Below are 18,062 nucleotides of genomic sequence, written 5' to 3'. Positions count from 1 at the left end.
ACTTTATTTTCCTGTGGTGGTAGACGCCATCCACACCCAGGTGGCTCTGGTGAGTGCAAGAATCTCTGTTCTACCATTTGAAATGCAACAGTGGCAGAAATGCAGACTGTTGAGAGAATTCAGCAAGCCAGATGACTTGCACAAAAGACAAATTCTGTGCCCCAGAGAGGGGAGGCAGCCGAAGCTCTGTTTCTGACAGCAATCTCAATGATAAAAGGGCAGGTGTTCAGAATTTACACTTATTTCAGTTCTTAATAATAAAGATACTGTGCATGTAACTTGATTTCTGTTGGTTATAAGGATACCAGTATATATCACAACAAAACCTGCAAAAAATCCCCCATAAAACATCAGTTGTGCAGAGATATATTTTTTATTGCAAGCACAGACAATAAAACCATTTGAAATTTCTCTTTTTTATAAAATTAATCTTACTGAAATGTATTTAGCTTGTATATTTACTGAGTTTGTTCCCTGGGATATCAAAGACTTTTATCCTGTCTTCTGCACCAAGGCCTCTTCCTTTAATGGAAAGATGTGATTTGGATCTTGTAGTATTGACCTCTGCACCACGAGCCTCCGCAATCAGAAATCGGTGCATTTGGTAAACTGAGGAATCTGCAGGGATGGAAAGAGCTGAGGAAAAGGATGATAACTAAAAGCAAAATATCCCCAAACCCCTGGCTTTGAAAAGATGAAAGCATGGGCCACTGCCCACTGTTCTCTGGAAATCCAGTTTAGGAACAGAGCCCTATAGTTGTGACAGAGAAGGCTTCAAGTTTCTTATGTATTCAGTGCATCAGGGGAGAGGGTCTTTGCTCCCAGTGGTTCCCCTGAAGTCTGTGACTGTTTTAGGTATATAAATTAGAGATGTGAAGTCCCTGCTTAAAGCAAGCGTCAAGTACATCTACTTTTGCTCCAAAGAGAAAAAAAAATGGATAATTTTTACATGATGCAGGTCTGGGAATAGCAGAAGAAGAAAGCAAGCACAAAGTATTTTCTGTCAACAGCTGCCATCTGTAAGAGATGTTAATTTTCCACTTTGAAATAAAGCACCCAACTTAGAAACTTTGAAGTTTCCCTTCAAAATATTTAAGACTATTTAGAAAATACCATACCCAGGACTTTTGGAACTATTTCTCCAATGTAATTCATAAGTCACCACAAATCATACACGTAAGTTAAGACTGAACTTTATTTCAACCCAAGTTAGTGTAACAAAGTTAAATAAAAATTAACCAGGTCTTTTCACTAAAGAGCAAAACATACCAGAATTCTAGTCCAAGAAACTTGCTACCAGGATATGTGTGTGTGTGTGTGACACATCAGTCAGTGCAAACTGATAAAAACCCATGGGGTTTATTTACAGCCATTATGGCAGCAAAGTTCAGCATAAAAAGCATAATATAAAAATCATTCTTCCCATCTACTACAACTGGGAGACAACTCACATAACTGAAGACACCAGCTACTATCAAAATGGAGGCACCTTGTAATTCACATTTCTCTTCATCTCAACAGGGTCAAAATCTGTGTCAAAAAAATCTGTCTCAACAGAGTCAAAATCAGGATACAGCAGGGAGGATACCACAACTAAAGCAAATCAAAGAACATGGTTTTAGAAGTAGCACAGGATGGTGTCATTTTGGGAAGAATACGATGCCCCACAACACCAGCTGCCTTACCTCTCTTGGAAATTTCTTGCAGAAATAATTGACATCCAAGGGAGAGGGAAGAGATCTGGCAAGGAAAAAGAGAGAGGTATGGCAGAACTTCTTTATAAAGGCCACCAGAAAATAAATAAAAGCAAAAACTGCCTTGATGCCTTTCAGTTCCAGTCCTTTACATTCCTGAGCAATCTGACTCCAGCTCTGTAAATGCATTGGCATCCCTGGCCAAGTCAAAGAGAAAGACCATGAGACCTGGCATTCGAAGTCCCACTCCTGGTGTGTGTTTTAATTAATGGAAGCCTGAGCATCATCTGTGAAAGGGAATGGGACTTGAGGCTTTCACACCAGGTAAAACTTTCTGTGAGTGCTTGTTCCAGTCTCCTTTCATGTGCATTTCATTCAAGGGCGTACATTCCACGTTTTTTTTTTGTTTTTTTTTTTTTTTTGACAATTGGAGGTTTGACAACAGAAGAACAGAGTTATAAATGTGAGGGTACAATATATCATGAGATAAAGTGTGGAGAACATGTCCTCTACCAAAATGTCCCTTGGTGGAAAGAAAAAGCCCAAAATGTCTAGAATAAGAATTCCCTCTGCTTCTTACAACTATAAAGGAGCAAAAACCAAAACAAAGCCCCAACCCATGGGCTGTGCTATGCACGTTTCTAGGGTATCAGCTCTGGCAGAAAGTTGAAAGGTTATGTTTGTGAAATAGCAGCTGCTTTCCTGCCATTTGGTTCAGGCTTCTGCTTTGCAAAGTCTCGAAACTGAAAGACAAATCTGACAATATGCTAATCTTCCAATAAAAAAATGTGACTTCTGAACCCTTATCTGTTGAAGAGCTGACAGTGAAGTTCAGAGACGGTTGTCTAACCAGAAAAAACGATAGAGAAAATATGCCTTCAAACAAGATCATAAATCTTGAACAGTGCAGGGGAACAAATGTAAAAGGAACGCTTTACCACTAACACCATTTAGTAGCCTCACTTTCTCTCCCTTCCACCCCTCCAGCCTCATCATACTTGCAAGGAAGGAGGATGTATCCTGTCAAAGCAATAATATGAATACAAGGGGATGGGGGGTGACAGTGTATCGGCTACTGAAACCAGACATTATTTTCATCACTCCTGGGGTGTGGGGGGAGAGCAGAAATACAAAACAAACAGTCTGCAACCTGAATACAAGACTTATTCCACCCCCCAACCGACAATAAGTTCTCACTGTTTGGACTCTTTGGAATAAATTCATGGGTTTTCTTCTCTTTCCAGTCCTTACCAACCACAACTGTAGTGTTTCTTTAGTTGGTAATATGAGGAGGCAATTTAGAACAGAAATGGAATAAAGTTTCAGTTACCATAACCAAACCCAAAAAACATAGAATCATAGAACATCCTGAGTTGGAAGGGACCAATGAGGACCATGAATCCAACTCCTGGCTCTGCACAGGACAGACCCAAGAGTCACACCATGTGCCTGACAACGTTGTCCAAAAGCTCCTTGATCCTTTAAATTTGGGCCACCGTCATGTCCAGCCAGCCTCAGCTCAGCAGAAAGCTGAACTAACATCCCTTTGTGTATTTTGCCCATGAAAGACCCCAAGCCATCCCTGCAGAGTGGCTCCTGCCTTTGCAAAGTGTGAAATGTCAGGAACCAGCCCCCCCCCCCCCCCCCCCCCAGCAACACACACACAAAAAAAGTTTGCATATTGCACAGGGCCCTTGAAGATCATAAATCTATGCATGAGAAAGATGTAGTGGAAATTTTTGGGGGGATTAGAGTTTATTTTTGTCATCTCTGTGAGACAGCTACTCATTCATCCAGATCACAGCTAAGAAAAAAGCTGGTCACAGAAATTAGCAGTTTCAGCTCAGCAGCAAAGTCGCCAGCCTGTGAAGGCAGAGAGAAATTGACTAATTAGCAATGCGCACTAAAACTTGACGGTTCTTTATAGAGAGAGAGAAGAGAGAGGGAGAGCGAGAGGGAGGGGGAAAATGCCACAAACTGATGTTTGAAATCGCAGTCATTTACGCTCGACAATTTTTACAATAGCCTTGAGCCATAATTTTGCGAGTCTCTCCAGCATCCATCCCCCTGTATGGTCTCTCTCCACTGGCCATGCACGACCGTTTCTCTCCCCAACCGTGGATTTCCTATTACTCTCGTTACGACTCACTGAGCCCCAGGCCCAAGGATAATGATGTGTTGTTTCTTGGTAGCATAATTTGTCACACGTACATTTTTTCTTCTTCTTCTCTTGCAGAAAGCTCTGCGCTCTCTCTCTCTCTTTCTCTCTCTCTCCTTCTCTCTCTCTCGTACATTTTCTTGCTGTTGCTAATTCATGGTGATCAAATGATGTACGACAAAATAAATTGTAAAGAGTGACTGCTCCGAGTTGGGAACCAGAAGGGTTTTTTTTTCTTTCTTTCTTTCTTTCTTTCTCTTCTCTCCTTTTTTTTTTTTTTTTTCTTCTTTTTTTTTTTTTTTTTTTTTTTTTTTTTTTTTTTTTTTTTTTTGAAGGAGCAAGCAAACCTTTAAAAAGGAAGGACAATTGATTTTTTTGGGGGGGAGCTTAAGTGAACCTTTACTTTGGCAGCTGGTTGTGGAGCAGGTAAGTTTCTGGCCTTGTGTCTAACCGTCTCCGTGCATTTGCTAGTGCCTCCTGATTTGTTTGTTGCTGGGGGAGAGGAAAGGGGTGTTTGTGTGTGCGGGGTGGGGGGGCAGTTGTGTAACGAACGCGTTTGCGGAATAAACTCCGATTGCAAGAAATGGGCAAAACGAGAAAGAAAGAAGGGGAGGGAGAAGAGGAGGAGTATGTGTGTGTCTGTGTATATGTGTGCATGTATGTATGTATGCGTGTGTGTGTGTGTGCGGTGGGGAGGGGGGGATTGACCGGGTCCACTTAAAGGGAGAGGCTCCTGGAGGTTTCTGTCGCCGCCGGCGGGGCGCGGAGCGGGGCTGAGCGGCGCCGGGGCAGGGGAAGCGGCTGGAGGGAGCCCCTCGCTGTGCCGATAAATGGGGCGAGGCGGGGGTGAAGGGAGGCAGAGGAAGCCCAGTATTGGCGAGAAGCGACTGAGCGCGCTGCAATGGCAGGAGCAGGTCTCGGCGGGATCCCGCTGAGGAGGAGGAGGAGGAGGAGGAAGAGCGGCGGCGGCGCTCCGCGGGGCGGGATGCGGTCAGCGCGGGTCGGTGGCTGCGCAACCTCCGCAGGTGCGGCCGCGGCTCGGGGCAGCCTCGCCGACCCCCTCCCCGGGCCGGGCACGGGCCGGGGCTGGGGGGGCGGCGGGTCCGGCCGGACCGGGGGGCCTCCGGGCACGGCCCCGCTCCCCGCCGCCCGCTCCCGCCTCCCCCGTCCTTCCCCCAACTTGAACTTCGCGTAGTTACCGGAGTTACGGCCGCGGCGCCGTCTGCTGCGAGGAGAAGCCGGCCGGGCAGGACAGCGCCGGGCGGCCCCTCGCCGGGCCCGGGGCTGCCACTTCCATCCCCCCGTCCCCGCTCCGGGGTGCGAAGTGTTGCAATCCCCGCGCTGGGCCGAGCAGTGGGGCTCAACTTCGGTGCCGGCCAGTGCCGGAGCCCCCGCTCCGGGCACGCCGCCCCCGGGGAGGAAGCGGGTCCTGGCGCCGCCGAGTTGCCAAAGCGGCCGGAGGGGAGCGGGGCGGGCAGGGCTGCTCGCCTGCCCGGCAGAGTTTCAGTCACTTGGTAGTTTCTCTGGGCGCCGCGGAGTTGGGGGGCAGGGGGTGGTGGTGTTATTTGGGGTGTGTTTGATTGCTTGGGTGTTTGGGAGGGGGGAACCTGGATGGCTCAGCTTTGAAAATGTCCCCGGCTTCCTTGCTCCTCCCCTGGAGAACTGCCCGGTTTGCACCGAGGAGGGAGGAAAACGGGGGCGGGGGTGAAGAGGGGAGAGGCAAAAAAACCCAGATCTCCTTTGGCCCTCCCAAGTTGCAGCCCCTCCGAGTGAGCCCGTCCGTGTCCCGGGCGGGGGGGCGGCTCGGCTCGGCGGGCACAGGGGAGCCCGTCCCCCGGCTGCGCCCCTCGCCACCCTTGCGCACACAGCCGGGATGCGCCCTCCGGGCCTCTAAAGCTCTGTGTTTATTGTTGTGTCGTCCCGTGTGTCCCCCCACCCCGCTCTCCTCCCCACCCCTCTGCCCAGGTTGGAGGAGGGTTTAAAAGGCAGGTGTGCCGGAGGCCGCTCGCCATGTCCAGATCCGGGGACAGGACCTCCACCTTCGACCCCAGCCACAGCGACAACCTGCTGCACGGCCTCAACCTGCTGTGGAGGAAGCAGCTCTTCTGCGACGTGACCCTGACGGCCCAGGGCCAGCAGTTCCACTGCCACAAGGCCGTGCTGGCCTCCTGCTCCCAGTACTTCCGATCCCTGTTCTCCAGCGGCGGCGGGAGCGGCGGGCACCCCCACGCCCTGGGGCTGGGGCCCGGCGCCCAGGACGGGCTGGGAGGTCCGCCGAAGGAGCCGCCGCCGCCGCAGACGCAGGAGGAGCCCGGCACCCCATCCTCCTCCCCGGAGGACAAGCTGCTGGCCAGCCCGCGGGCCATCAACAACCTGGTGCTGCAGGGCTGCTCGTCCATCGGGCTGCGGCTGGTGCTGGAGTACCTGTACACGGCCAACGTGACCCTCTCGCTGGACACGGTGGAGGAGGTGCTGTCGGTCAGCAAGATCCTGCACATCCCGCAGGTCACCAAGCTGTGCGTGCAGTTCCTCAACGACCAGATCTCGGTGCAGAACTACAAGCAGGTGTGCAAGATTGCCGCCCTGCACGGCCTGGAGGAGACCAAGAAACTGGCCAACAAGTACCTTGTGGAGGACGTGCTGCTGCTCAACTTCGAGGAGATGCGCGCCCTCCTCGACTCGCTGCCCCCCCCCGTCGAGTCGGAGCTGGCGCTATTCCAGATGTCCGTGCTCTGGCTGGAGCACGACCGGGAGACCCGCATGCAGTACGCCCCGGACCTGATGAAGCGCCTCCGCTTCGCCCTCATCCCGGCGCCGGAGCTGGTGGAGCGGGTCCAGTCGGTGGATTTCATGCGCACCGACCCCGTCTGCCAGAAGCTGCTGCTGGACGCCATGAACTACCACCTGATGCCCTTCAGGCAGCACTGCCGGCAGAGCCTGGCCAGCAGGTGAGCGGCGGCGGGGAGGGGGGCTGCCCTCACGGACGCCCCCTCGGCGGCTGCTGCGGGAGCGGGGGGTCCCGGCGGGCACAGACCCCGCGGGCCGGGCCGGCGCGGCGGCCGCGGCGGCTGGAGGGGGCGGCGGCGGGGCCGAGCCGCCCGCCCCCTGCACCGCCAAACTTTTCGTCCCCTCCCCTCGGCCCTCTCCCTCTGGCCGCCCGCGCATTGGGAATCTGGGTTTTGGGGGGGGAGGGGGGGGGTTTGCCCGTAATTAATTTTTTTTTTTCTCCCACAATGTTATTCCTTAACAAGGAGTTACGTCTTTAAACTGTAATAGCCAAGTCCTGCATCTGTTATTTTCATAAATAACTGCATCATCTATGCACACGCTGATGTTGCTGATGGTGGGGTGATGTCCCTCTTTGTGCTTGGAAACTTGTGACTTCATAGTCCTTACATCTACGACATGTCAGTTATTTTCATTTGATACGGTAATGAATCATGATGTCAAAGATTGACAATATGAGGTTGGTGTTAGGAAGTGAACACACAGCATGTAGTTTAACAAGGACTAAACATATGCAAAATTTATTTATCTTCCTTTAAAATATGTTTGTACTTCATTCAGAGATGGAAAGCTAATACCATCTTCTAGTGCTGGCATAGTACACTGGTGTGATAGCACAGAAATCAAACCACACTTTGTATTACTCAGCTTATTATAAGCTTTTTAACTAATGGGTGCATATTACTAATGATTTGACAGCAGCAAGAAAGAAACTAGTACATTAATAAATATTTTAAATAATACACTCTATTAGCATTAATGCACGGGATTCCTTATAATCTAAGTAATGGACACTACTCAGATGGTTTAACTTTGGAGATGGTGTGCCCTCATTATTTCTGCCAGCTCACTATGTTAGTGTTCTGTCATGCTTATCACCTTGTTGTCTAACTGATTCTCACTCTGAAATCAAAAACATCAAATACAACTATTTTGCAGTGTAAAGTATTTCTGAGATGCCACTGTTGTAAGTTGGTGCCTACCCTTTGCATTTCAACACTCAGAAGTGATGACTTTCAAAAATGCAAACCCCATGAAGTCCTCAGGCAAGATTCTGCACGCCACCGGGGGCAAGCTGATGCTTGTGTCCTGGTGGATTGCTGAGATACCAGCCGGCTTGGTTCAGTGAAGATACCTTTCCAGCTTCAGTGGTCCATGTCATTTGAAGGATATGTAGTGGTGTTCTGACCACTGAATGCTTACAAATGTCATGGATGCTGCAAGAATCTGATACTGCTGTACTGGGAGCTGGTTTTCCCTGTAAGCGGGAGCATACACAAAGGGATTGCACTTTAGGTAGTCCTAGATGGAGTTAAGTTGCACTTAATGACTTACAGGAGACTCCAAATACCACAAATGCTACTCTTTTTATTTGTAATAGGTCTGCATGTCTGTGCAGACAGTGGTATTTCAGAGACCCTTAACCACAGTGGGTGAAAGCATGCTGTCACCTTCCCAACTTTACTGTGTGACTAACAACAGCCTTGTAACTGGCTTCTCTTGATTGGGTTCTTTAGTGGCATTGAAATGGGAGCAAAACCGTTTAGATTTATTTATAAGCAGGCATTAGAACTTACTACAAGTGTTAAAGTGTTGGAGATGTTGAAATGCTTAGTAATGCAGAATGAAATTGTTATATTTTCATTTTTGGTCTTGGACGATATTCCTGGAAATTCATAAAGGTCACAAAGGCCCATCTTTGAATCTTAATCACTGTAAGATTTTGCCAGGCTGCCTAAGTGCACAATTGCCTTCTTAAACATGGAGTAAAAAAAAGAAACATTCATGACTACAGAGATTTCCATATTTGTCCTCTCTGTTACTCATAGTTTTTCTAAAGTAGCAATTTTAACAGGTTGACATTCATTCAGTGAAATTTTAAGGAAGAAAATCTGTGAAGAGTTCCTTAAGTTACTAATTTGCAGAAGGAAATCTTAAAAAGTAACTAACAGTGAAGTACATGTGCAAATACATAAAAATTATTACGCAGGAAAAGACTTCAAAACTCTGATCATTTTTCTGTGAGTAATGGTGACTTTGGTAATTTGGAATTTAATGAAAGGTCATTCAACAAAGATGCACATGTCTTTAGAAAGAGATGAACTGTTCCTCTTGTGCAGTGTAATAGCTCCTGCACAGTACAGTAAGGGCTGGTGAGAAATGCAAGCAGCCCAGTGCCATAGCCACCTGCTTCCTGCATGTTCAAGACATGAGAATTGTACTCAGTGTTAGAATTTTGCCAATAACTTTTCTGCCTTTTTAAAAAGAACTTTTTTTTTCTTTTTTAACAAGCTACTTAAAAAAACCCCACCTATGTTACATATCCATATGCACACTTTGGAGTACATTGGCATCAGGGCTACTTCTATTTCTTAATGGAAATAAATGTAACAGGAAGCTCAAAATATGCTGATTCTCCTCTGAAATGTAGCTATAAAGTTAATCCTGTGGTCAGACCTGCAGGAGAAAGAGATTTGGGCTCACAAGAGCCAGTCACCTCTGTGAGCAAAGGTATTTATAATGTTTGTGCCACAAATGCAGATCCTGCAGTGCAAGTGATGCTGGGGCTAGAAGTACCTGAGTTGTCTTTTGTGTTGCAGTGAAAAACACTGTTTACCTATAAAGAGACTAGGGCTTTTTTCATGAAATTTCCTAACAGGAGGTAATGCTTCAATGTCCTGATGTATTTTTGTAAAATTAGCTTTGAAGGTACAACAATTAAATGATCAGAATTTAAAACGTTGAGGAATTATGTTCCTGACTTGTGAGCCTTGCTGTGCACTCTGAGGTTTAGGACTTCACCACAGGGGATGGGTGTTTTGGGTTTGATTTGGCATTTCATCAGGTGCTCAACTATAAGCAAAGTTAGTAATAATGTTGCCTCAGTGATCCTCACCTCACCAGGGCCTCAGCATACAAGCTGCTGTTAAACCTCTGGAATCACAGTCAGTTTTGATGCCACTAGGAAAAATCATAGTTGATTTCAACTTGGAGTGGGGTGAGTGGCCATGAACATTAGGCTTAAATTATGTTTGTCTGTTCCTGAAAGAGACACATAGCTCTGTGCTGAATCATCTTCTGTAGTTCTGGGAAGAAAATGCATTTAGACAAAGTTCATATTCCAGACATTTATTTGACTCTCAGATCTTCACCAGAATATTGAGTTGACTAAAATGTCTCTGTGCTTTATTGTGTAATATAATGTATTTTATATGATATATGGTATGTATTTTCCATTTTTTTAAAAGTTTGGGGATAGAACATTATCACCTGCTGCTCCTCTCACCAGCAAAGGGTGTTTGGGCTGGTCTGCCCCTCCCAGGATCTGCTGGCAGAGCAACTGCAAATACAGCTGCATACCTGACGGCAGAGGGGACTGAGGGAAGTAAAACTGGGAGAGAGGGGGAAATGCAGAAAAAAGAAGGGAGTTGAGATACTCCAGGGGAGAAATGGGATATAGGTAGTGGAAACAGGAGTGCAAATGAGGGAAGACATGAGAGAAGGATAGTTTTGAAGGGAGAAAAATGTAAGAACAGGATACTAGACAGGAAAGGAAACTAGCAAAAGAAAAAAGACCCTGGCAGATAAAAAGAAGATAGGGAATGAAACAAAAGGGGGAACACTAATTCTTGGCAGAAACAGCATCTGTTGTCAATGGCAGCTGAGTATTGCAGTTTCTGGAAAAGGTTTTTCAGATTTGGGGGAGGAAAAATGGATGGGAATCAACCAACTGACATAAGATAGGAATAGTCCCAGGCAGAAAATACAGAATTAAAGAGCACAAGAGAAAAGAGGGGAAATAAGGAGACAAAGAGATAAGAAGGCTAAGCCTGCCCGTGCTGTTTTATGGTTTCAGCAAAGTCCCAGCATGTACAGACCCAGCTGTTTTTTAATACTTTTTTTCCCTGGACTACTACACCTTGGGGAGATTAGAAGTGCAAATTCTGGTCCTGCTAAAGCTAGTTGTAGAGGTGGTTTGGTTTGCTGTTTGTTTGGTTTGTTTTTTTTTTTTAATTTCATTTCAGTGGAGAGAGGGTGTCATCCAGACTGTTTGATGGTAGGTGATATTAGTGAAAGTGATAGCGAATTAAACAGTGACAGGAGATGAAGATGATATGAACAGTTTTCATTCAGTAGGAAGATGATAAGTGTTGATGAAGAAGGAAAATGTAAGGTGCTGAATAGAGTGAGACAGTGGCATTTATGTGGAAGACATATATGCCTGGTCTGTTTTACTTTCTAAAGAGGAGATTAAAAATTTGAAGAAACCAGTTACATCCCTTGGCAATTGAATAATTTCCTTCTTGCATACACTATTTGTCTCCAAATCTCACAGACCGTAGTTCAATTTGACTTCTTTTTCTACTGAGATTTTTGTAGAATCTTGGCAGGACATGTTTGGTGGTTGTAAGAAAAGTGTGTGCTCTTTCATTGAAATGCACTCTGTCTTCTGGTTACAACCACCTATCTGTCCCTTTGGGATCATAGCAGCAATATTTGGATTTTTAACTAATATTCTTGTCCATGATTAATTGCAAGCGAGAAATACTACAGATCCTGAATTTACATTTACATCCTGGTAAGAAAAACACATCTTAAAATGTATATGAATTATTAAGTTTTGCTTTGCAGTATGGATGAAATGGATGTGAGGCTCTGGTTTATTTTAGTGAGCTTTGGATCAGTTTTTATGTGCCTGAATTAATATCAGGAAATTGTACATGTGCCAGGACTCTCTCAGCTGAGCTGCAGAAGGGAGACTGACACATTAGAGGCTGTGGGGTAGTGAACCACAGACCTGTAGTCAGTTTAATCCTAGTTAGTCTCACCTACTTTCCTTACTTGCCTCATGTGCATTCATTTGCCATTGGAGACAAGCTCATGCTGAAGTGTAAGTGGAGAGATGTGGAGTTTCCAAAAAGGTGGAAGGCTCACATTATAGGCAGAGGGAGCACCACTGTGCTAAAAGGACTGCTGTGGGTCAGGAACGTCCTTGGGAGCCTTTTTAAAGATACTTGTGTCCTGGCTGGTAAAATCCTTGAGAGCTGCAGGGACATAGGTAATAGCCATTTTTTTTTTTTTGGCTCAGTTATGGTATTTGTTAGGAGAAACATAATTTGTGAAGATCATTTAACAGCCTTTTTTATGGACAGCCATCTTTCCAACAGCTGCAGGTGAACAAAGGTTGCCAGGCACGTTGTGCAGGTACTTGTCCTGCCAGGCAGTTTCCCAGTCAGAGGCACTACCTTGGAATAGTGTCCTCTGTGAACTGGCAGTCCCTCCTGATTCATGTCCTTAGATGATAGGGCTCTTCCCCAGCTTCCGTCTACTGAACTTTATCTGTCCCCTCTCTGGAATCCTCTGTGACTCCTGAGTGTCCCTCCCACCAGGCTCCTGACCTCGCACACAGCAATCCCCACTGCTCCAGACCTCTGTGCTGGGATCTTTACAGGCCGTTGCAGGTCGCTGAACTGTGCTTCTCCTTGGCTTTGTCACCCTGCCTTTTTAGCACTTGAAGCAGCTTCAAATACCTGCATCTGCATCTCTAAACTCTTTTTCTGAGGGAAATCTTTCACTGTATTTCAGAACAGCTTGTTCTAGAGGAAAAATTAAACTAAGTTTAGAAACAAGTAATCTTAGTAAGCCACTCAAACTGATACAAAGTGCCTTTGAAAATGGAAACTTCTTCGTCAAATGCTGGAACAAAAGTGCCCCTTTCCACCACCTAGGACAGTCTATATAGCAGCTTTACAAGTCATGCAGGTCCCTAAAAGTAGAGCTGTCCACCATGAGTTCCTGTGCTGTTCTTGCCCATCATGTGGCCACACAATCCATCTCTGTCCTGTTGGGAAGCATGTAGGTTACGAGTCGTGCAGAGCCTTCTAGACAAGGAAGTCCCATTTCAGACAAAATCCTGCTGGAATGATTTCTGCTTGAAGTGTACCTTTTACAAATGGAGTGCTGTAGGATCATGGTGAGCATCAGACATGTATGTCTTGGCTACTGGTCTGGGACTTTTCTGTTCACTCTTTTCCTGATGTGCATCCCCTTCATGTGGAGAGAAGGGAGAGAGAGGATCTTAGAGGGCATGTTGTGGCCTGGGGTCACTATAGTTTTTTCTTTATAGCAGAAGAATATGGAGGTTCTGAGTCTGTAACTGCTGAGCAGTAAATGGAACAGAACTGTGATGGTGTAATTGCTTGGATTTGTACTTGAAGAGAAAGCACAGGGAGCCTTGGGGGCAAGGGGAGGGAGGAGAGGTAATGTAGAACACAAAATCAACAGAAAATAGTTTGCCAGGAAAAAGCTTTGGTTCTGATAAACACATGTTGTGAAAAAATTCATACAGTCTGTAAAAACAGTTTCATCTTTTCAAACAACTCCTATGTTGTAAAAATCCAAGACGCTTTCTAAACCAGAGCAAGGTTTGTAATTACCCTTTGCTTAGTGTGGCCTGGAGAGATTGAGCAGGGAATAGGAATCCTAAAAGAAGGGTTTGAGCTGGTCTTTCCTGCTCTGCAGACATCTCTCATGTTGGTTTTGTTGAAACAGATTCTGTCTGGTATTACACGTTTACCAAAGGCTCATCTAAAGAAATTGAAGACTATGGAAAGTAGGAAACTATTGCTAGATACTTCCTGGCATCATTTTTCATATTTGCTGCCTCCCTGAAATTTTCTTTAAAGACTGTCATGCCTAGTACTTAGTAGTCAACACTTGCTGTATTCTTGGAAAGCAGACAATAAACTGAGCAAATATTGTCAGCTGCCAAGTTCAATGGAAGCAGACGGTTTGCAGTGAAGCTGGAAGTAAATAGAAGTTGGTGCCACAGTTGGTTCTTCCTGTATTCCCCCTTCTGTCAGTAAAAATAAAAAATAAAAATAAAAAAAAAAAAAAAAAATAAAAAAAAAAAAAAAAAACAACAAAACAAACAAAAAGAAAAACACCAAAAAAACTCAAACCCAAAATAACAAAAAGGGACCAAGCCAACAAACCAAATCCAAAAAAAGGCCTAACAAAATGATGTGAGGAAGGGAAGCAATTTGCAAAAGCACTTAGCTTTGACATTTTCCTTTTTTTTTTTTTTTTTTTTTAATTCAGAATAAAAATAATTACTTAAAGTTTTTTTGGAACTTCCATCAGTGAGGAAAATCTTTGAGTAGTTTTACCAAGAAGATTCATGAAACAGGAGATTTTGAGTCTCATTCACCAATTTGCTTTGCTAGTAACATTCCTTTGAATTCTCCTCCCTTGCAATGCCCCAGATATTCAGTGCGTGGCTAGTAAGGATATCTTTAGCATTCAGATCTGGTAGTGCAAGGAGGCAAAGATGAGAAGTTCACTCTCCTCTTTGTTATTCCCAAAGGAGAACTGGATAGGTGTCACTCTTCCAGGATTGTTGTCACTGCTAAGCTAGCTGTTACATCAGAGGCTTTTACCCCAAAAAGGAAGGAACATTGACTTTAAAAAATCTTCCAGCTAAAAGTTCAAACTAACTCTTAAATATTAACTTAGAGATCAACAGTAGTGGGATTGGTTTTGTAGAGAAAAATGGGGTTTTCAGAGCTTCAAACAGATTCTAAGTTATTTTAATACAGGAGTTATTTTAATTGCCTGGCAACTTTAGAAATAAAGGAACATTTAACTTGTAAGGTAACTCCGTAACAGTTAAGTGTGGCCTGCCCGGTAAAATATTCACTTACCCTTAGACTTCTGCTTTTAGAAGGAAATGGAATTATTATTGTTAAAAAAATCCATTAACTAAATATTTTCTATGCTTTTTTTTTTTTTTAAAGTAGTGGACAAAATTAAAAAAAAAAATCTAGTACATTCAGAGGAGAAAAACAACAATCAATGTCTGCAGCAAATCATTCTCAACTTAGTATTTGTCTTCCTAAACTTCATTCTGTCGGTGGACAGCAACATGTATTAAATGAGCAGCCTCTTCAGTGAATGTTGCTGTGAGCTCTGCTGCAATGAAAACTGGGGTCTTCTGCTAAACCTGCCTACATGGAGAATGACAAGATGAAAACCAAAATCTTCATTCTTAGACTGGTTTCCGTGTTTTTAGTATTTCTAGAAAGCTTTTTCACATTCTAGTGTGCCTGGAGCAATAGGTGCAAATTAGAAGAGGCAAAAAATCCATTCGTAAAGCAACTTCCATATATTCAGCAAATTTTTGAACATTCTTTGGACTGAAGAACTAAAAAAATTATTGGTCATCATTTGCAAGAGATTTTATTGTGCTTCACGTTTTGACAAAATCAGGATGTTTTTTAATGTCTGTACTTTATCCATAAGGAGAAAGGCATTATGCAGGATTTGGTCTGTTGACTGTGAGAACTCAGGTCCCTCCCCTAGCACTGCTATAGGGTTAGGAAGAGATTCTGGATGCCTATTCACCTATAGGTTATGATGTTTGTTAATTCATTTTATGCAATAACAAAACCTCATAAAATTCCTTTGTCCAAAATAAATTTTACATTGTACCTTATGGCTTTCATTGAGTTCATAGTTAAACTCCCGGATAATTAGATTTCCTCTCTATTAAACATGTGTTACTAATCATGGCTATCTTTGCAGTCAGCTATGGAAGCCAAAATCCATTGAAATAGGCAGTTTTCATATGACACTTTTGTTGCACTGAAATGCCCATCCAGGAGCTGGGAAGGTAATTGTTGAAGATCACATCCCATGTTCTCCGTAGCAAAACATTTTTTTCAGTCATGGGCAAATGGATGCTTGCAACATTTGTTCAGTTTTGCAGACTGAAACTAGATTGTCAACTACATTTTTTGTTGAACACATCATCTCTTCAGATGCCTTTTGAGAAGAAAAGGGTTGCTAAAGACCATCCTGGTTTCTGAATATGAAATTAAGTTTTTGGTGCTTACAAACAAAAGGTTGGCAACTGAAATGTTGAGTGGGATACTATGTATCTCTTTTTCTGTTATCTTAGGCTGGTATCTAAACCTCTCTGAAATAATTTGTTTCTGCTGCAGGTTAACACAGCCCCCTTTTCTGAGGTTCTTGCTACTTATTTTGACAGTATCACTGTCAGACTCAGGTTTCTCAAATCCTTTGATGTAGAGATATGAGGATGTAAACACTCACCATGCATTCACCCGCCCTTGCTGTGTCTGTGCCGGTCTTATGGCTGATTTTGTTTATGCTTGAGTTTAGTGGGCAAACACCTGGAGTTTAATTTGGCTCTGCTGTGTTTAAGGTCAGCACTGAAGCAGGAGCAAGGATGCCATGTCAAATCCCTGCTCTGAAGAGCTCCCCATACTCAAAGCCATGGTGATAGCCTGTATAAAAAGATAATTAATGATCCAGACTTCTGGGTTTACTATAGCCCTGAGTTAAGAGAAAAGTATATTTGAATACTCTTTTTCTTTTTTTTTTTTTTTTTCATTGATGACCATGATCACTTGTATGTCTTAGGATGCATTTCTCTTTCTGATGTGTAACACTACACTGGATGAATTAAGAACCACCAGATTGCCACTTCATGGTTGTATTCTTTCCTTTTATTTGCATTCCCTAATGCAGCGGGCAGAGCCTTAGTGCATTGTTTAAAAACTGGAAGAGTCTGGAGCAAACCTGTTGTTGAAGCTTGTTTTCTGCCAGCTTTTGTAGAATGAACTTCTACTAATTGCCCAGATAAGGAAAACCCACCAGTGCAAGATTGATGGATATGTTAATAAAGAAAAACAATGTACAAGAAGAGTATTTCCCATTCATGTGTTTTCTATTAACATGAGGCCATCAAGGTTGCAAAAGAGTAGGAGTGGTTGTCAGGAGTGTTGAGGTCTCCTACAGCCTTTTCTACTGATTTCTCGTGAATCTATAAACTCTCTTTGGCTCAGCCTCTTGCCATGGATACTCATGGTTAGTTTAGACCGTGGACTGGTGATCTGAGTTTTAGAACTGATGGGCATCTGTTGCTACCTTTGAAGTGAGTAGGATTTAGTTATGTTGATGGGTATCTCTGAAAATGAAGCCACAGATTCCTGGGTTTGTGTGCCCGAGGGAAACCACACAAGTTTGAAAATGTTGACTTTGAAATATACTTTGGTTTCCAGTCTTGTAAGTAGACAAAATAAATTTCACACCACATGAGGTACCCAGGAACTTAATTAAGGTGAATTAAGTGTTTTAAAATCTTAGCCGAACAGAAACTGCAAAGTGTGTGCAGAATAATAACAATACATGCATGTTCATCAGTGAGAACTAAAGTTTTGGAGTCTAAATCTAAGTAATGCTTTTAAGATAATGTGGATAAATTTATCTCAACTTTTTTGCCATGACATCAGCCTGCCTGTCCACGGTTTAGTCTTCCCTCACCAAGACCCACTACTGTTAAGAGAATACAAGGTGATCATAAAATCCTTGCTTTGGACACTGTGAACCACAGCATTAACTGAATAGAATATTAGACTGTAAAATAAGGACAATGGAAAAAAAAAAAAAAAGAGTGTGTCATATATGATGAAGAACATTTCACATTGTAATCTTTAGTTATCCAAATAGCAAGCATGTAATAATACATGAAAGGGGGAAGCTTTATCTTGCACAATGTATTACACATATTTTTAAATCCTGTCTTCATTACAGTGTTTCATTGAATAACATTTTTATTAATATTTGGAAAAGTCTTCTGCATATAAGCAGTGGCCATTTACATGTTTTTCATATTTTAGAATGCCTTTTAAGATTCTCACAGTAGTGCTTAGTGCAGTATGCAACATAAATATTACATAATAAAGAAAAATCTTTTTTCCAAACCTAAATTGCAGCATCTCACATTAAAACTTAAAAACCAGATTTGGCTCCAAGGAAACTACCACTTTAAAACCTGCATCTCTTTAGCCACTGTATTATCTTTACTTGGTTCATTGGAAGAGCTCTCAACGTAGATGAATTAGATATTTTAAGTACCCATCTCTTCTTTGCCATGTGAAATTTCCCTGTGCTTTTGGTAGACACTTTGCTGACTATTGAGTTCTTACTAAACTTTTAATAAAAATCTCTGTTCTTGCTACTTCCTATTTTAAACATATTTTAAAAATAAATATTTTTTAAGCATACCAATATTTCAGCAGTGCTCCTTCTCAGGAAACAGTAGCTTCTCTGGCTGTTTGGCTGAAAAAGTAATGTTAAGGATAGTTGGAACTGCCAAAGTCTGGAAACTCAGAGTTATA

At 43.6% G+C, this 18,062-nt stretch overlaps 1 protein-coding gene across 1 annotated transcript in view; it reads left to right on the top strand.

Moving 5' to 3' along the window:
• The first annotated feature begins 5,862 nt into the window (after nt 1–5,862).
• KLHL14 (kelch like family member 14) overlaps nt 5,863–18,062 on the top strand; it is a 56,345-nt gene continuing 44,145 nt past the window's right edge. The window contains exon 1 of the mRNA XM_041477740.1: nt 5,863–6,800. Coding sequence (XP_041333674.1) covers nt 5,863–6,800 — 938 coding nt within the window. The remainder of the gene's footprint in view (nt 6,801–18,062) is intronic.

Source organism: Pyrgilauda ruficollis, unplaced genomic scaffold (genome assembly GCF_017590135.1).
Source record: "Pyrgilauda ruficollis isolate IOZ18807 unplaced genomic scaffold, ASM1759013v1 scaffold41, whole genome shotgun sequence".
Lineage (NCBI taxonomy): Eukaryota > Metazoa > Chordata > Aves > Passeriformes > Passeridae > Pyrgilauda > Pyrgilauda ruficollis.
Note: the sequence above shows the minus strand (reverse complement) of the source record. Positions and strands in the feature narration are given on the sequence as shown.